Source organism: Portunus trituberculatus, chromosome 21 (genome assembly GCF_017591435.1).
Source record: "Portunus trituberculatus isolate SZX2019 chromosome 21, ASM1759143v1, whole genome shotgun sequence".
NCBI classification, from domain to species: Eukaryota; Metazoa; Arthropoda; class Malacostraca; order Decapoda; family Portunidae; genus Portunus; species Portunus trituberculatus.
In genome coordinates this window covers 17105393-17125525 of record NC_059275.1, presented here as the reverse complement: position 1 = coordinate 17125525, position 20133 = coordinate 17105393, and the positions used below count along the sequence as shown (strand labels likewise).

Here is a 20133-nt window from a genome sequence, read left to right as displayed (position 1 = left end):
TGAGAAGTTAATGTACGCCAAGGAAATTAGACCGTTAGTTATGGGGGGTTGGTGGTAAGAATAAAGAGACTGAATTCATGAAGGAGGTTGTGAATGTGATTGTTATTGATAAAAAGGTTGATATTGAGAAGACGGAGGCGGATTAGGAAGAGGAACGTTGAAGTTACGGAAAAGAGGTGGTTAGAGTTGAGAGGAGGGAAAGTAGGAGTTAAAGGAAAAGGAGGTAGGAATTAGTTAGGTGTGATCCACCCACCCACCCACCCACTAACGGAATGCAGTTTTACTAGTATAGATGAATATTTCTTTCCGTTTTTACAATCGCCTCTCTCTCTCTCTCTCTCTCTCTCTCTCTCTCTCTCTCTGTTCATTTTCGTTATCGTTCAGTCGGAAATTCCCGACCTTTTTCTGCCATTCTACGTGCTGTTATTTCCTGTGGAGGGCGGCCGTTGAGGGGAGGCCCACAGTTTGCACAGCTGAGGCGGACGTATGCTGTGACTGGTCCACCAGCTTCCAGCCTCCACGCCGCTCAAGGTTCTCAACGCACTCAGAGTCTATCCTATTTCAATACCTGATACGAGATTTGTTGCACTCCACTCCTTGATATGTAGTAATAGGAAATGCTAGATTTTTCTTTTTTTGTGTGTGTTTCTTTGAAGAAAGGAAATCTAAAGACGAACGTACTACAGATGCCTATTTTACTTTCCTTTACTCTATATGCTTATTTGTCTATCCTTATTTATTTATTTTTTTTATCATATAGTCAAAGAACGAACGGGTATCCTCCAGGTAATGTTTGCAGGAAGGCTCCCACATGGCTATCTCAAATCATAATACTGACCACGTGCCATGAAGCGGATGATCACAACAAATTGCATCGACTAACACCAAGACACAAGACGTTATTCTCAAACACCTCTGCGATCGACGCACTTCCACTACTTTCAAAACGTTCAAGTCCAGTTGAAGTTACACGTGATTTTCTCTTTTTCTCTCGTGGTTTCAGTGCTTGAGATAAATAAGATCTTTACATTATTAAAAGAAGAAACACTCTTGAAAATCAGTCGTGGTGAGAAAGCAAAACGTTTTCAGAGTATAGGCTCAAGTCATGCTGAGTCAAAAAGTGTGCTCGTAACCTCACACACCTCTAGTAATGGACATAAGAACGTAACAAAAAGAACATAATAAAATAAAGGGGGAAGCTTCAGAAAACCGTCAGACCTACATATGCCAACCTATGATATTAAGAAACATACAAGCCTATTTCCACCGATCCTCATCCATAACTTTGCAACCTATTACCGAGCACACACACACACACACCACCGCCATCACAAAAGATAAGGATGGAGGATCGACTGCTTGAGATTAAAGCGTCACAACACAGAGGTCATAGGGTTCTGCAGACAGGCAGCAGGTGCGCATAAATGGCTTGCACCCGCTCGCTAATATTGATCTTCCTGCACATGGTAACCGCCTGTACTAGCTCCCTGCACTTCTGTACCTTTCCACGCTAACGATGAAGGTGCGGCTAGAGATGATAAAAGAAGAAGAAGAAGAAGAAGAAAGAAAGAAAAAGGAGGAGAAGAAGAAAAGGAAGGAAAAGAAGAAGAAGAAGAAAAGAAGAAGAAGAAGAAGAAAGATTAGAAAAACAAAGAAATAAACAAACGAGGCAATATATTAGCTTAAAAATTCAGGTGTGTGTGCTGAAATCATTAAGATTTCAAAGAAACAACAGCAAGAACAACAACAACAACAACAACAACAACACAAAACAAACAATAGTAAACAACAACAGCAAAGTAAAAGAAGAAGAAATAAGAAAGGCACAAAAAGAAAGAACGCAAGCTTGACTCACTCCTGCAAAGATTTAATTAGGTAAGAACACACTCCAATCCGGAGGCTAACTTCTTTCTCATCCTCGCTGTCCCTGAACCAAGGCCCTGAACACTCCCAGGTATTATACGCCCATTCCCTGCTCAGCTTTCACTCTGCAAGGCTCAGAGGTTCATTTCATCAAGCACACCCCAGAACACACTATGGTATTACACTTATTTAGAATGTCATAGGTGTGATTGTTCCTTTCAGACTGACAGGAAGGGTGAGATTTACCTATAGCTGCCTCAGGCCCGTATTCTTAACTTTCTTTCTTCTTTCTTCTCATCGATAGGTGTTTTAGGGATCTTTCTTTCTTTTCTTTTTTTTTTACTGTTCTAGTGACAGGTTAGCAAGCTCTATACATTATTGATCAACAGAAGCACCTCTAAGAACCCGGATAATCTTGAAAACTGTCGTGTAAAAGAGCAAAGCTTTTCAGAATACGGATCTAAGGAGAAGTTAGGTGCAGATGTATAACCAACGCTGCCTTCCCTTGTCATTCATTCAAGTACAAAATCTTACTGCAGCGTAAATGTCAGAATATTGCTAAAGGTTTCCAGCTGAATTTCTTGCCTAGTGGTTTCCGTTAGGTTTTACCGCAGACGTGTGTAAGTAATTTTAAGATCCAACTCTTCTGATTATTTTTCCAACTTTCAGGCTAAATACATGCAGTATATTGATTAATATTATTGTTATTCTTATTTCATAACACACACACACACACACACACACACACACTGTCGCAACAACGGGCTAGTCACGTAAAATATTGCAGCCTTTCTTCTTATTTTCATTTCTACATTGCTCAACGTATCATCGTCGCTGGCTCACAGATGGAAGGCTATAGAGTGATTGCTGATTACCGCCTCTACTCGGGAAATAACAAGACGTACAGTAAAGGAGAAAGGAAAAGTGTTAAAAGAAAAAAAAAAAATGTATGCAAGGCAGCACGGCGCCTCAACCTAGCCCTCCTCATCTGAGTCAGGCGAAGCATGACGCAATCAAAACAAACAACACGTACGAAGCATGGCGCAATGAAAATACACTCGCACCCATCTCATGCTTTTATACTATGCCTTCACGAACTAGGAAAGATATAATAGCAGTAGCAAACGTTCGGCTGCTCGTCTGACCTACTGGTGGTATCTTAACTTAAGGCATGACACTGAATTCGAGTTTCCCTTCTCTCTCTCTCTCTGGTTTTCTTCCTTTGTGTGCTCTTTTTCTTATTTTCTTTATTTCTCTCTCTCTCTCTCTCTCTCTCTCTCTCTCTCTCTCTCTCTCTCTCCTTCTTTTGTGTGTTATTTATCTTATTTTCTTTATTTTCTTTCTCTCTCTCTCTCTCTCTCTCTCTCTCTCTCTCTCTCTCTCTCCTCTGTTCTTCCTCTGTTATTTATCTTATTTTTCTCTCTCTCTCTCTCTCTCTCTCTCTCTCTCTCTCTCTCTCTCTCTCTCTCTCCTATCAATAACTAACTGTGTCTCATTGAGTTCCGTCTTATCATTTATTTTCCCTATTTTAACCATTATCTGCAACTCTGATATATCCCTTCCCATGTCTCCTGATGTAGAAGTCCGTGCTATTGACAATGCAGATGTAAAGCCACATTCCTACCACTATTTCTCTTAGACACAAGGCTCCTCTGTGTCCTTTAGAAATTCAAATGCCGTAGAGAGAGAGAGAGAGAGAGAGAGAGAGAATTTGTATAGATTAATTAATTATGTTAGGGAAAAAATGTGTTTAAGAGTTGTTATTTAGCTAGCTAGGAATAATGAGCCATATAATTGCGTAAACATTTCGTTATAGTTTTCTTAGACGTTATCATAATACTTCTAATTAAAGTTTTTTTTTTTAACAATTCTGTTTCAACGAGTAAAAGAAGAAATATTCATGAAAACCCGATTAATTATATGCATGTACTCTGAAAATATTCCTTATGAGAGTAAAACTTGATGCGCAAGGCATCAAAGGATTCTGTTTAAACATAACTGCTTTGGACCAGTATGAACAGGACAGTTGAGTGTCTGTTCACTGTGCTGATCAATAAAGGAAGCTGAAGTATGTAATAAGTTTTCCGACGAAGATATTGGTAACTTTGACCTTATCAAAACAATTTGGTCATTTTGATACTGATATGGGTGTGCGCAATGTGATTGTGGTACGTACAATAGAGAGAAAGGTAATAAGGCTCTTGTCCACTGCAGACTAGTTGAACTTTAAGGTACTCGCGGAGAAATGGTCATAGAGCACACGGGTAGGGTCAGTGATATTGTTTCAGCACCACCTCTCCTCCACCCTTCTCGTAGTTTACGTTATGCAACTGATCATAACGTCGAAGCTTTTGTCTGTTAATTTGTTTATTTATTTATTTGTTTATATCACATAACGGAAAGAGTTGTAAATTAAACGAGAACGGAGTTGAATTTCCAATGTTCATGAAATGGAGGGAAATTGGGACGTTTCAATTTACAATTAACACAAGTAAGTCAATAGTCCTATGTTTGGTTTACCGAGGAAACAACTGACCCAGGAAACACGTTTGTCTAATCTTCTTGATCTCTTATTCTGTGTTGAATAATATCACCTTTATTACCTTTGGATTTTCCTCACTGAGACAACTTCACTGCCACATTTTACCTTTTCGAGTTCTCTCGACGAATTATTGGCTGACACAGGAGATGACCACCTGGTTGAGACGCGCGGCGATTGTTTTGGATCTGAATCATCTCCAGAGGCGCGTTGATTACTGGTGGGATCAGTAACTAGGCACGAGCTAGTGAATGAGGAAAATCCCTCATCTGAATCGAAATAAAGTCTGCATTTCTGAGAACGGAAATAAACAGACTGCCGTTGAACCCAGGCCAGGTTTAGTTGATTATAGGCGTGGTCTGTGCGGGTTGACCTTTGCCAAGGTTGGAAGGGTCAAATCCCTGCCTCACCATAGGGTGTGGGCTGCTGTACCGCACTCAGGGAATGCGCCTGTACTCAGAAACTATTTCCCGCTCTACCATGACAAAATTCAACTTGTGAATGAAAATTAAAGAGAAGTACAAAATACAAGTTATGATTCAGCATATAGCAGACCAGTTATTATTGTCATACTCATTCGCGGTAACAATTTTATAGGTGCATGGTTTTTTCATGACGCAGCCAGTCCTCTTCTTTACGGCAGCAGCATCAGCGCTCTGGTACTGGAGGCAACAACACGAGGGTGAGTGAGACACAACATACATGACCCTGCCACTGTAAGGTTGGTTAGCGGGGGAGTTGGACCGCGTGGGGGCGATGCTCACACAGACAGTTTCAGACAAGGGAGAGCTGGCGGCTGGCTGGAGGTGGCGAGTGGCGACGTGCCTCCCTCCAACAACCAGTTCTATCTGTTTCCGTTCTGCTGTAACCCCGGCACACCCTCTGCTAAGTATGTTCCTGGTCAAATATCACGAACCTGTCCGGATGTGATAACTACTTGTCTGGTGGCGTGCGCCAGACAAGCAGATTGCAATATCGCGCCGTTGCCGTAGTGAAGGTCAGCCACCTCATCCTACACACTCCGCGCCAACACGGAAACGCCGTGACATTTACTACGTCTTCCGATTTGTCAAGGTGCATCTGTCATGTAAAGGTCCAGAAGTTTCCCAGATGTATGATGTATAATTGTAAGAACGTTATCAAGCAAGAATATATATATATATATATATATATATATATATATATATATATATATATATATATATATATATATATATTATAAAATCGTAAAATCCCTATTGAAGTACAACTATCGAATTTTATCAGACGGGAAGATAAATGATAGGTATTCTGGAATTAACAATCAACATCAAATATCTCTATCTATATCTGCATCTGTTAGTGTGCGCGTTTGTTGTCACGCCGCGCATAAAGTGAATAAAACTTCGTAATGTATTCTCCTTAAATAGGAAAACTTTGATATGAATCCGGGAAATTCAGGTTGGGAATTTATGTAATAATTTGTTCTAGCTGACAAATAATAGATTTGGCTGTCACAAAATACTAAATATACATGCATGAAAAGAACTAACGTTATGTTTAGAAATAGAATAAGTTCATGAAATAGTAATGAATGAAGCAAGGAATTAAAAGGCGGCAGTTGAATAACGGAATGATCAGTGCTTCCCTCCCAAATGGCCTATGGAGGAGCACTCGCCGCCACTTGCATCCCTCACACCCTCACTCCCCTTATCCCACGTTGACCAATCTGCCAGAGCAAACAGGAAATCCTCTCCTCTCCCGCTACCTCAAAGGACTCTTTGTTTTGCCATAATCCTCTGCAATACTAGAGGTAGTTGCTTAATCGCCACATAAAGAGGCCGAGTCACCACACGAGCGAATCATAATGAGGATGGCAGTAGCAAAGTCGATAGTAGGCTACTACTACTAGTTTTCAGATCAAAGCGCGCGGTTCGTATCTCGCATATATGAAAATAGATACCAAACGGTTTGGAGGAAATTCAAACGAGACTCAAGGCCAGCACAACAGGACACTGAGGACAATGAGGGAACGGGAGAGAAGGAAGCGGATCAACAACAAACTAATGGAGTAAAGGATGGCTACGTCCACCAACTGTTTTCATTGTTCATAATGTTTAATCCTCGGTACAAGATAAACAGTAACTTGATAAACCTAATAAACGCAGTGTCTCGTATGTAAATTACTTCTCGAAGGAGCGGGAGGAAAGGGAGGAGCAGAGGTAGGCTGAACCCTCCTCTCAACCTTGAGCCCCATCTGCTATACGCGTTCACTCACTTGAACGCAGCCAAGCTAGTATTGGTAACCTAACCAGCTAGCTGTATAGCACAAAGGCGTACTGACAGATAAGACTGAAATTCATTCTAATGTCCATCTTTCCTCACGTGGGATGTCTTAGCTCCTCAGCTTCACGGGTAGAGGGAGCGGCCATTTCACAACACCCAAACAGCCCACATGCAACACCCCAAGTGGAAGACACAAGAAAAAGTCATATCTTTTGGCTTCTACAACTTTTATTAACATCGCCGTTAAGGAGCTACCAGTGACATGGTACTCAAAACATCAATACACAGTATTGACAAGTCTTCCAAAAAATCATGTCAAGACAGATAAAGAGTGGAATGGTGACGATGAAGTGTAATACAAAGAGGCCTGTCAACTCATAGCCATGTACAGCATGGTCTTGTTTCTGCAGCTACGCAACTGTACTAGCTTCTGCACGCAGCACGTGTGCCAAAACTGCTTTCTAGTTTCATACCAATTTCATAAAATGGCTAACAGAAGAACAATCAAAATACAAAACTGTCATATCGGACAGGATTTAAACTTGATTGAACTATGGAAAACTTGAAAACAAATAAATAAAATAAAATAAATAGAATTAGTATAACAATAACCACAATAACCTCTGGGGCTTATGGCTATGGTAACAGCCGGAAAACAATATACTGTTGGCCAATGAATACAGTAACAGCCGTAATGCATCCTTGCTGTGCTGTCATCGACGGGTTAAAAATTAAAGCTGATCCTTTCCAATCCAATCAGACCCAGAAGGTACTGCAAAGTCTTAGTGTGTTCATGAAACAGTGACGTGTGTAGGAATGCACCCCCTTTTTTACATATCACAATGGGTAACATTAGCTTTCAGATGTGGCCTACTCGCAGGGGCCTATCATAACATAATGCAAAATAAATAGATGACAACTTGTCAACCCTCCCCATAATGCCTGTGTGTGTGTGTGAGAGAGAGAGAGAGAGAGAGAGAGAGAGAGAGAGAGAGAGAGAGAGAGAGAGAGAGAGAGAGAGAGAGAGAGAGAGAGTATATTTACCTAGTTGTAGTTTTACAGGGCCTGGGGTTTATGAGTGTGTGTGTGTGTGTGTGTGTGTGTGTGTGTGTGTGTGTGTGTGTGTGTGTGTGTGTGTGTGTGTGTGTGTGTGTGTGTGTGTGATTTCACCTCACCTCAGTCGCCTACTGGTCAGCCAGCCAGTCTTCCCCATTACGGAGCGAGCTCAGAGCTCATAGACCGATCTTCGGGTAGGACTGAGACCACAACACACTCCACACACCGGGAAAGTGAGGCCACAACCCCTCGAGTTACATCCCGTACCTACTTACTGCTAGGTGAACAGGGGCCACACATTAAGAGGCTTGCCCATTTGCCTCGCCACTTCCCGGGACTCAAACCCAGCCCTCTCTATTGTGAGTCGAGCGTGCTAACCACTACACTACACTACACTACGCGGTGTGTGTGTGTGTGTGTGTGTGTGTGTGTGTGTGTGTGTGTGTGTGTGTGTGTGTGTGTGTGTGTGTGTGTGTAATTCACTGTTTGATCTGCTGCAGTCTCTGACGAGACAGCCAGACGTTACCCTACGGAACGAGCTCAGAGCTCATTATTTCCGATCTTCGGATAGGCCTGAGACCAGGCACACCCCACACACCGGGATAACAAGGTCACAACTCCTCGATTTACATTCCGTACCTACTCACTGCTAGGTGAACAGGGGCTACACGTGAAAGGAGACACACCCAAATATCTCCACCCGGCCGGGGAATCGAACCCCGGTCCTCTGGCTTGTGAAGCCAGCGCTCTAACCAGTGAGCTACCGGACCGTGTTTTGTGTGTGTGTGTGTGTGTGTGTGTGTGTGTGTGTGTGTGTGTGTGTGTGTGTGTGTGTGTGTGTGTGTGTGTGTGTGTGTGTGTGTGTGTCCTACAGACCTTCTGGACTGAAAATAATTGTGGCTCATCAAATTCTGTGCAGATGGAATGCACATCAAGATACATGAGGGCTGTTACTACATGCATCACATTAACATACAATACCCATATTGAAATTAAACGTTCACCAATACCTTTCTCTAACCCAAGTGTACCAAATACCTTTGCATCACCTGAGACCACATACACTTTCCCTCACCTGTGACCAATTACATTTATATAAAGCTGAAAAAACAAGACATGTACCATAGCTATGCAAATGGTTTGTATTGCAGCAACTGCTTTACACTCTACATCATACATTGTATTAGTATTAATCTTTTCATCAAAATAAAAATTTAAGCAAAAATAAAACTCTGTAATAAAGCACCCCAGATCTAAGCAAGTGGCTTAACTTTTGTTGTGCAGTCTTCTAGGTGTACATATATCAAAACAAAACATTACCCTTCCATCTGTACTCTGCTGTTGAAAAGGTACTTTCCATTTTACTTTATTCCCATCAACTCTAAAACATGAAAAATTCACCTAAAATTCTTCCTGTAATTTCCATTACCGTACTGACTAAAATTGTAAAAGGAAGTTATCTTTGGGGATAAAAAGGGTAGGATCAGTGCACTTAACACGTCTAGTCCCACGACCCGAGTAAAAATAAGTAAAAGTAAGATTCAGAAAAAATCTAGCAATAAAAAATTAAGAAAATATAAATAAAACTTACTGTACTCCATGAAAACACAGTGCCAATTTCATTCCACAATGCAATGGGTCAACTGTGCCATGGTGTCCTTCAGGAGGCGTACAATGCAGCCCAGTGCTTGGCCAAACACTGTCCCAGGCTGTGATGGAGTGGAGCAGATGAGGGTCTGGCTTGAGATATATTACATGTCAATGAAATGGCAATGGTGGAGTCCCATGTTATCAGTGGTGGCTGTGGGAGGGGAGGGAGGAGGGACTGTCTTCTACTACAATAGTTTAATGTACTTATTGGTTTGAAAACTGAAAGACTTGCTTGAAAAAACTGCTTACAGAAACATGTGGCGGTACGTTTGTGGAAGGGAGGTGAGATGGGGAGGCAGGTGGTGGTGGCGGTGGTGATGGTAGCTGGGTTGTCCAAAGGGTTATGTATGGGATGTGGTGCAGTGTAGTGAAGTGATGATGAATGTACTGAAGTGTAGTGTGGTGTGTTGTGGTGTGGGAAACAGTATCATGTTGTCAGTAAATGTCTGGCAGTGTCTTATGGTGTTGGTGTTTGGTGTGGCATGGCTTGTTGGGGTGAAATGGCAGGGTGGTGTGACAGCAGTGGTGTCTCACTTCCTGTCCAGGTGGGTGCCAGGGATGGTGATGGTATGGGTTTCGTTGCCCAAGATAAGCCGCAGTCGCTTCATAGTTGGCCTCGGGGTGGAGGTGGCAGCAGCAGTGGCGGCAGCAGATGATCCGTCTCCATCAGTGCTTTCACTCTCGGAGGAGTCGGAACGGCGACGGTGCTCTCGGTGGTGCTTTTTGCGGTGGCGGCGGTGGTGGTGGTTGTGGTTGTGGTGGCTGTGGTGATGCTCCTCATAGTCCTGGGTGGTGATGCCCTCCACAGTTAGCACCTCGTACTCTGGCTCGTACGTCATGCCGCCGCCGCCACCAGAGTCCGAGAGATGTGACCCAACTTCTATGACTTCGTCTAAAACGGGTGAACGTTTCATCCGTAGCCTCAGCTTGACGCCACACCGCCCGCCACTCTTCTCTGGAGTAACCATTCCAGTAGACGGGGAGGAAGGGGTGTAGCCTGCCAGGGGGTGTGGTGGAGACTCGCACTGTGGGGCACTCCTCCCCCACCGCCCTGCTGCTAGCTTGCTCACCCGAAGGGACCCTGGGGAGGTTGAATCATCCTCCTCCTCAAACTCATACACATCCTTGGTTGGTGACAGATTGGTAGCCTCAAGGCTGGTTGGGCTAGACTGGCATTCCACTGTTGCTGTCACTACTACACTGTCTTTTAAAGCTGTCTGTTTGCACTTGGAATGCCTGGCTTTCTTGCTGTGAGGCATCAAGCTATTGTCTAACGCCTTTTTATCACTAATAGACTGCTGAGGTAATTGAGAACTTGGCAGTGACTGTTCAACTGACGACGAAGACGACAACTTGTCCGTGGAGTTGTTGTTGTTATTGGTAATTATATTCCTAGAACAATTACTTCCTACACTAAGGTAACCTAAACTAGAATTATCACATTTTTCACCAGGAGGCCTCCGCAGCCTGCGCAGAGGGGGTCGCCCGGCACACTGCAGGCCAGGGTTGGTGGTGCCGTGGCCTTGGTGCGGCACTGCTACTGCTGCTGTTGCTGCTTCCCCCAGCACATCCACCTGCATGCAACCTGTCAGCTTCACACGGCTGAGATCCACAAAGCAGTTTGAGCTTGGTGCCGCCTCTCTGACCCCCGTTTCTCTCGCTACTACTGCTGGGGCCTCCCTTCCACCACTCTCCTCTGCATCACTCCCTGAGACACTGGCTGGCTCCTCTGCCCCTGCCACCGTCTCCCCATCTTCCCTTCCCACCACTTCCGTAAAAAATTCTCCGTCACCCTTCACACCAGAACGGTTGTGGTGGCCTCGAAGGATGCGCGTGTTGCCCACATCCCTCATGGCTGTGGCCAGCTGGCGGCGGCTCCGCAACTTGATTCCTTTGGGGTCCAGACAGTTATCGTTCTGCTCAACCTTGTTGGCCGCCACGTCCCCAATGCTTCCCTCCTTAACTGCACTTCCAAGGGCCACCACACAACTTCTGGTTTGTGGACGACCCTTGGCTGAGGTTGTTTTGCCAAATTTTTCCCCTCCATGTGCTTTCACAGGTTCATCACAGTCTCCATTTGAAATGTCAATGTTTTCCTGAGCACTGTCTGCACTTGTTCTCCTGTTCTTGGCTTTGGGATAGAGGCCGTTCAGGTGGGTGAGGTCCTCTGGCCCAGAACGCTTCACATGTGACTGTGGCCCACCACCAACACCACCACTCTCCGAGCTGGCATCAGATTTTTCAGAGTCCCGTGACCCTCCTCTAGTCCTCAACTCACGTCGCACCACTTCACCATCCACTTTAGCGGACAAGTGATTAATTTTCAACTTGCTCTCACTACCATCCACTTTCAGACTCACAGCCGCTTCACTCTTGCCTTTTCCCATCGCCTGTTCTGTTTTCTGTTGGTTGCGTAATCTCTGGCGGCTTATCCTCAACCTCAGATCAGTTTCCCGTAGACGGTAGCCCTTCTCAGCATCATCTCTGTTCTTTTTGTTAGCAAAGGCACCCATTCCTCGCCTGCAACAAGTCAATGCTATTAATGGCTACTTACTTTCATAAAAGACAGAGTGCACAGAAAACAAAAAGATACACCAGAAACAGTCTAATAAGAAGGAAAATTTATGTATAAAAATATTGCTGCAAAAAGTTTATATTTTGTCAAGATAATTCTAAGATATCAACCTTTCACAGGTGACACATTCACAATAAGAATTATTGTCTCCAAAGAAATCTTCGCCATAGAAACAGGTGATCTCTTCCCCTTCTTCAATATCTCTCAGGACCTTCACACAGGCAGTTCCACGTCCAGTGGCAGTTAACTGGAAGAGTAAACAGATCATGGCTAATATATTCTTACTTTACTCTGATGCATCCTTGTCTTCTAAACTAACATCAATACCTGTTTGCAAAAACTTATGCTACATGTGTACTGTTTAGTAAGATTATCCACACACCTTGCAGTTGGCACGGCAGTCATGGTTGATGAACGCTGCAGGTCCTAGCCATAGTTGGGCACAGTTTTTCCTGCAGGAGTACATCACTGAAAAGTCATTCTTGCCTGGGTGCAGCAGTTGGGTTTCTTCCTCTTCACTGAGTTCAGCAATGCAGCCAACTAGGAATCCAATCTGCTCATTCTTGTACCTGGAAATGACATGTTCAACTTTCACTGGCAAGTCCCACACAAGTAATTCATTCCCACACTTCATTTCACTTTCTCCACCACATGAGGAGCATGATGGCAGTATCCTTCCAACAATGCTACGAGACTGTGGCAAACCCACGTCTCCTACCACACTGAAACACAGAAACATAGCAAAAATTATATTAACAAATTAATAAAAACTGAAGAATATAAGAAATGAAAATTATAAAAAAGAACAATAAAAACAGAGTAATGGAAATTGGATCTCATTACATCTATCCTCTATGATATGCTATCCTTGCATGCCACATCACACACAACATCCACATCTACCTCATTTATTTTTGGATGAGGGTTTTCTGTCACCTCAAGACACAAAACAGTCACCTACAGCACACTCCCAGGATATCTACAAGGAAAAGATATTCTCCAAGATACTAGGCCCATTGCAGAGACAACATACGTACCACTTCTTGGTGGCGCAGATCTTGGCCCCCACACAGCCTTCCATGGAATATCGGTAACATGCCTTTACAACAAAGCCACTGTCCTTGTCAAAGACCCGCAGATAGCGAATCACATGTTCCTGTTAGATGAAACCAAGTGTCAATTGCCACGAAAAAGTCCCGTAAGTCAGGTCTGTATTTAGAAGCTTTTTGCTCTCTCGCCAAACATATTTTAAAAGCCACAGAGATGATTGACTAGGTTCTCGAGTGTTTTTCCTATTAATAATGTAAAAATCTAGTTAATATGTCACTACAGCCACAAAAGCCCATATAACTTCAATTAGTCTTCTGAAAGTAGATGAGGTGCAGAGAGGGGTTCCAGAAAAGTCCTCAATCATAGCAAAGAGCACATGAAGGAATCTATTAAAAAAAGTCAACCTAACTCTTTCACTGCAATATTCAACAAGATATACCAATAAAACACCATTATAATAATTTCTCTCTCTCTCTTTCACCTTGAATGTGGCCTGCAATGTTTTGTTCTTGGTGATGAAGAAGGTCCAGGGCATCCAATCTCCCGAGACTAGCTGCTTGAAGGCTTTCTCATAGTCCTGGTGTTGTATGAAGTCCTCAATTATGCCCAGCAAGTGGTCCTTGTTGCCCCGAAGAGGTCGATATCTGACAAAGATGCAAGTTGTTTTGATTGTCTACAAGTGTTAAGGCAAATATTACTGGTTAAAGTATGGTGTGCCTCTGCTCCCAGGCATGCATGGTACCACACTACAACGGCAGCTTCCTCTTTAATTTATTATCCATCACTCACAAACACCAGACTTCCCAGCATTCACCTGATGTTCATCTTGTGGGTGACGAAGCCAAGGTACTGGTCCAGGACAAGGGAGGTGGCCAGATCATCATAGTCTGAGAGTTCCCGAGGTGTCATGCCACAGCCAGTGCTGGCCACCCCACCGCCACGAACCAGCCGTCCACCCTGAGCCACCACCATCTTGCCGGCCCACCCACACCTGAAATTAACACAGAGCATTAGTGAACCTGCTGGTCTGCAGCTTGCATATGTCAATTTTGTCTTTAAAGAGAGAAAAGTGATCAAATTTTTGCACATGATATTACCATAGAATTTTTTAAAGATTCTTAAAGAAGTTGATCAAGTTCTTCAAGCACGCAAGATTTAAAGCTGTGAAAATATAGTTGTTTGGTGAGACAAACACCACTGATGCCAAGAAAAAATTCAATGTTTGGTAAGATGAGTGCCAAAAACACAATGCTCTACTTGCTAAGATAAACACAACCAATGCCACATAACTACTCTTGAGCTTCATGAGAACACCATCATCAATGCCACATACACAATCAGTGTTTGGTAAGATGAACACTGATGCCATAAATACTGCTGTGCCTGGAGACACAAACATCACTCATGTCGAAACTATTCTAGTGTTTGCATTGTGTGGCAAACACCACGTAAATGCTCCAGTGCTTGGTGAGAAGAGTGTCACTGGCGACACACAAATTCACCTATAGTCATTTGCTTGTCATCCAGCTAACCATTCCCTTAAGGAAAAATCAGAGCTCATATTGATCGATCTTTGGGTATGACCGGGACCACACCACACACACTGGGACAGCGAGGCCACCACCCCTCGAGTTACATCCTGTACCTACTTCTTGCTAGGTGAATACACCCTACACATTAAGAGGCTTGCCTCACTACCCACAAGACTTGAATTCGGGCCTCCTACACTACACAAGCACCACTGGCAGCACACAATCACTGAATGATCTAAGACCAGTCGCCATCACCCCTATACCCAGCCTTATCTGTGAAGATTTTGTGTTCGACTGGGCCTATAACAAAATTTGTAACTCTATTGACACACAACAATTTGGCAATATTAAATCCACCTCCACATCTCACTACCTTGTCAGCTTCCTGGAATTCGTTCACAGCCACCTGGACAAACGAAACACTTCTCTAGCTATTGCTTTTGTGGACTTCAGAAAGGCCTTTGATCTTGTTGATCACACTGTTGTGATAAAGAAAGCCATCACTCTGGGTCTCTCTCCTACCTGATAGCGTGGCTGGCAGACTTCCTCACGGGAAGGCGTCAGGCCGTTCGTTATCAGGGCTCTGTCTCCTCTTTCCAACAGCTCACATGCGGGGTCCCTCAGGGGACCAAGATGGGTCCACTGTGCTTCCTCATCCTCATCAACGATGCTCTCGTCCACACCCCCCACCGCTGGAAGTATGTGGACGACTGCACCGTGGGCGTACCCGTCAACAACACCAACCCAGACTTCTCAGCACTGCAGTCCACTCTAAACCAACTACAGACGTGGACGGAGGACAACAAAATGACCATCAACCACACCAAGACCGTGGTGATGCACATTTGTACCTCCACAGCAGCAGTCCCCCCTCCCCAGCTATCTGTGGGCCCTCACTCCCTCCAGGTGGTCCGCAGCACCAAGCTTCTAGGTGTCTTGGTGGATGATCAATTATCATGGAAGCAGCATGTTTCCAACATCATCAGGTCAGCCTCATACAAAATCTATTTACTGCGCCGACTCAGGTCCCTGGGAGCACCGGCAGATGAGCTGAGGGGAGTGTACCTCACCTTTATACTCCCTAAGCTCATGTACGCCGCCCCAGCGTGGTCCTCCTCCTGAACCTCACACAACGACAACAGCTGGAGAGGGTTCAGAGGAGGGCGTTCAGGGTCATCCTTGGGCCTGCCTACAGGTCCTACGAGGACGCCCTGACCTGCCTGAGTCTGCCGAGGCTGGCCACAAGACACCAGGAAGCCTTGGAAAAATTTGGGAAGGACTGCTGCGTCATCCACGTCTCCGCCACCTGCTACCCCCGACGTGCCTCCCCCTGCTCGCGCCACCCGACACCAGAATCGCGTGGCGCCCTTAAGAGCACCGCGCACTGATCGGTATCAACTTAGCGCGGTGCCCACTATTGTGCGAGCCTTAAATAAATAAGTAAATTAATAAGTGAATTCTAGGTTAAGCTATATCCATAGTTAGGTTAAGCATTTCAGTTCATTGTTTTAATGTCCCCCCTGTACATTTTCAGTGTAATTTTTTACATTGCCAAATTAATAAACCGTATATTATTATTATTATTATTATTATTATTATTACAAACATTCCAGTGCTTGGTGAGATGAGCACCATTGACCCTACACAAAAGCTCCAGTGCTTGGTGAGATGAGCACAAATGGCTCCACATAAATACTCCAGTGCTTGGTGAGACGAGCACTATTGGCCCTACACAAACACTCCGGTGCTTGGTGAGACGAGCACTATTGGCCCTACACAAACACTCCAGTGCTTGGTGAGATGAGCAACACTGGCCCCACCCACCTAAACACTCCAGTGCTTGGTGAGATAAGCACCACTGGCTCCACATAAACACTCCAGTGCTTGGTGAGACAAGCACCACTGGCTCCACATAAACACTCCAGTGCTTGGTGAGACAAGCACCACTGGCTCCACATAAACACTCCAGTGCTTGGTGAGACAAGCACCACTGGCTCCACATAAACACTCCAGTGCTTGGTGAGACAAGCACCACTGGCTCCACATAAACACTCCAGTGCTTGGTGAGACAAGCACCACTGGCTCCACATACACACTCCAGTGCTTGGTGAGACAAACACCACTGGCTCCACATAAACACTCCAGTGCTTGGTGAGACAAGCACCACTGGCTCCACATAAACACTCCAGTGCTTGGTGAGATGAGCACCACTGGCTCCACATAAACACTCCAGTGCTTGGTGAGACAAGCACCACTGGCTCCACATAAACACTCCAGTGCTTGGTGAGACAAGCACCACTGGCTCCACATAAACACTCCAGTGCTTGGTGAGATGAGCACCACTGGCTCCACATAAACACTCCAGTGCTTGGTGAGACAAGCACCACTGGCTCCACATAAACACTCCAGTGCTTGGTGAGACAAGCACCACTGGCTCCACATAAACACTCCAGTGCTTGGTGAGACAAGCACCACTGGCTCCACATAAACACTCCAGTGCTTGGTGAGATGAGCACCACTGGCTCCACATAAACACTCCAGTGCTTGGTGAGATGAGCACCACTGGCTCCACATAAACACTCCAGTGCTTGGTGAGACAAGCACCACTGGCTCCACATAAACACTCCAGTGCTTGGTGAGATGAGCACCACTGGCTCCACATAAACACTCCAGTGCTTAGTGAGATGAGCACCACTGGCCCCACCTAAACACTCCAATGCTTGGTGAGACGATTACCACTGGTCACACACAAACACCCCATTGTTTGGTGAGACGAGCACTACTGACCCTACACAAATACTCCAGTGCTTGGTGAGATGAGCACCACTGGCCCCACACAAACGTTCCAGTGCTTGATGAGACGAGCACTACTGGGCTCAGTCCTAGCCAAAGATCGGTCTATTAGCTTTGAGCTTGTTCCATAATGGGGAAGACTGGCTGGGTGACCAGCAGGCGAACGGGGTGAATTACAAACACTCCAGTGCTTGGCGGCCTCTCCAGCAGCCTACAGGTAGCCCAAACGTCCCAAACAGACTCAATTTTGACCGAACAGTCCTGGTTTGCAAAGATGACTGGACGACCGCCTGAGTGCATGGAGCCATTAAGAGTCTCCCCCACGAGTCATACACACCAATATAAACATCACAACAGTCTTGTCCTGAAACGTAGGCCTGTCTATTTCCATCACATCACACTCTTTCATGGTGACATTTGCCGTACAAGTGATGTCTGTAAAGTTTTTGTCATATTCTGACTTCTCTGCTTTTCCATTGGGCATTTTTTTTCTCTCAATCTACACCATATATGTCTTATCATTATATCCTATCCTTGCCCACACCTTCCCATTACCTCTTAGTTACTGGTGTTTACTTCTATGGCCACTATTCATCACCAGCTTTTGAATGCTATGTACTTCTCAGCACTTGTCTTTGTCCTTTGCAATGTACCACTTCCTCTACTTTGTCTGCAGCCTCTCACCATCTCCCTCACCTGCCCTCTTCCATTACTACTGTTTAATTCAATAGCCGTTATCAAATTTTGGTCACCATATTTTCTCTTTCTGTATCTTTCCCTCTAACTTTTTGGTGGTTACTGTGCATTTCCAAGGTTAAATCAGTTAATTTTTCATGTATGTAACACCTCTCCATTGTTGCTCTCTCTGTCTATATCCAACTTTCATTGTTCATCTCACAGATTTTCTATTCATTTACTTTTCATCGAACACAAACTTTTCCTATTCACAGTTATCATAGTTTCCTTTTATACTGTTCATTGTTTTTCCTTCCCTTACGTTCAGCTTTCACTGTTTCATTGTGCATTTCCTTTCATGAATATAACTTATTTTCTTCATCACATTATCATGGTTTCATTCAACACAGTCACCGCATAAGTTTCAGGCGATAGAGCAGCAGCAGTAATGGCAGTTATATCAGTAGATTGGCTCAGGGGCAGTCTCTGAAAAATAATTTCTTTTGTTCTTTTCTTCACTTTTGCTATGGGTGTTCAGACATCTGTGGAGACTAAAATACAAGTATTATCATGGTTAGGCGGTTTGTTTGGACCCACTTTGCCTTTCGTCAGGATAACATATCGCCACGTCTCATTGTTATCAACTCTGTCTTCTTTCTGTATAAAAAAAAAAATTGTGCTCACGGCTTTATCTTATTCATATATTTATCTTATTTGAAATTTTTTTCGTTATCTCCTTCCTTTATCACGCTAGAGTAAATAATGCCTTATCAACTCTGCTTGCCAACTTTGTCTAAAAGGAAAGAAAAAAAAAATTGGTTTCACTCAATCAGAATTCCAGGTTTCATTTTACCAACTTTGCTCTGCCTCTTCATTTCTTTCTTTTATCACAATAACGCATTTCCACTCATCGCATCACACGAACAACAGTCACTTCTTCCACATTTCCAGATCACGACTCTTCCATCACATTTGCATGTCTCCCTTTCTTTATCACTGCCCTTCCTTCACTTCCCTGCTACGTTTTCTCTATCAGCTGATTCCCTCCGTCTGCTCCCCTTCCTCCCCCTCCACCCCTCCTCCCTCCACCACCTTCACCCCTTCGATGACCACTAATTCAAAACACAGCTAGGTGCCCCACGTGGTATGGAAAGGCACTCCACCTCCGGTCCTGTCAAAACCCCAGCAAAGGCCAAGGCCGCCCAGGGGATCAACAAACCAGCCGATTTTTGTCCCCCGCCCCGAAACTTTCCCAGCTCGCCGAAGCAAGTTTGGTGTATCTTACCACTTCTCCCGCGTCCTCTTCGTCTATAAGTGACTCTCGCGACGAGATTAGTTCCCCGTCCATACAGTTACACCGCCATGCTGTCTGTAAGTTGAGTATTGCTCCAGAATTGAGTGTTTCCTTCACCCTGGTAAGTGACTCTGCAGGAGCATCATGGCTGACTACAGGGTGTGTCAGGCGTGCCAACACTCACCACATTTTAAAGGTTCTCCTCACACTACCTCATCACAGCTATCCACAACCATACGGAATTGTGCCTATTAGAATATTTATTCTCATTACGACATTGAGATACACTTTTAGCAATCTCTCTGTATTGAAATACAAAGAGTTTGAAAAATTCACCTGTTTTGTCTCTAACACCTGGTTGCAGGTGCATTGGTGATTCAAGTAAGAAAACCGACTGTGGAAATGCACTGATTTAGTTATGGAGAACACAAATAGGGTAATTAAAAGTTATTTGTATGTGTAACAATTTGTAAAAATCATTTTAGGTTCAGGAATGAAGGCTCCCCACCCCGAGGGTTGGCAGAACTGGGTGCGAGGAAGCCGCAGAACGCAGTATTCATTCGCCGTCTCTGGGATGTTTAAACCCCTGTTTCGTCTTTGTTGTCCTTATCTTAAGGCTAATGTAGGCAAAACAGACATAAACACTAGTTAATATTTACTAAACTTTACATTCCAACTGGGTGAAGTGAAAAAATGACCAAGGGATGCCACTGAATATTGACATAAGGTAGATGACCGCACTACTTGCTGGGGCGGATCAAAACTCAGAAAATCATATGTGCTGGTGCAGGACAAAATCCATGGCTAGTCTAGTAATTCCATAAGCAGCTAACGCAGTGTT

At 44.4% G+C, this 20133-nt stretch overlaps 1 protein-coding gene across 3 annotated transcripts; it reads right to left on the bottom strand.

Annotated features, from left to right (window-relative positions):
* Nucleotides 1-8493: 8493 nt before the first annotated feature.
* LOC123507187 (histone-lysine N-methyltransferase Suv4-20-like) lies at nucleotides 8494-19467 on the bottom strand. 3 transcript variants are annotated; one of them, XM_045259873.1, is made up of 7 exons: nucleotides 19284-19467; nucleotides 13813-13989; nucleotides 13480-13642; nucleotides 12986-13104; nucleotides 12331-12670; nucleotides 12059-12195; nucleotides 8494-11893 (listed from the first exon to the last, which is right to left on the bottom strand). In XM_045259873.1, the coding sequence occupies exons 2-7, from the start codon at nucleotides 13968-13970 to the stop codon at nucleotides 9904-9906; spliced, it is 2907 nt and encodes a 968-aa protein (XP_045115808.1). In that variant the 5' UTR covers nucleotides 13971-13989; nucleotides 19284-19467; the 3' UTR covers nucleotides 8494-9903. The 3 variants fall into 3 exon arrangements, with proteins under 3 accessions (XP_045115808.1, XP_045115811.1, XP_045115810.1); XM_045259876.1 differs by having other exon boundaries at nucleotides 12331-12517; XM_045259875.1 differs by lacking the exon at nucleotides 19284-19467 and adding an exon at nucleotides 17879-19019.
* Between the last annotated feature and the right edge of the window lie 666 nt (nucleotides 19468-20133).

What these genes read in the sequence shown, in the direction of transcription:
- LOC123507187 (XM_045259873.1), bottom strand. Translation starts at nt 13,970, where the DNA reads ATGGTGGTGGCTCAGGGTGGACGGCTGGTTCGTGGCGGTGGGGTGGCC. An exon ending in CATTGCAGGCCACATTCAAG is followed by an intron (nt 13,105 to 13,479) that starts GTGAAAGAGAGA and finishes TTCATCTAACAG; the next exon opens with GAACATGTGATTCGCTATCT. An exon ending in ATCTGCGCCACCAAGAAGTG is followed by an intron (nt 12,671 to 12,985) that starts GTACGTATGTTG and finishes TCTGTGTTTCAG; the next exon opens with TGTGGTAGGAGACGTGGGTT.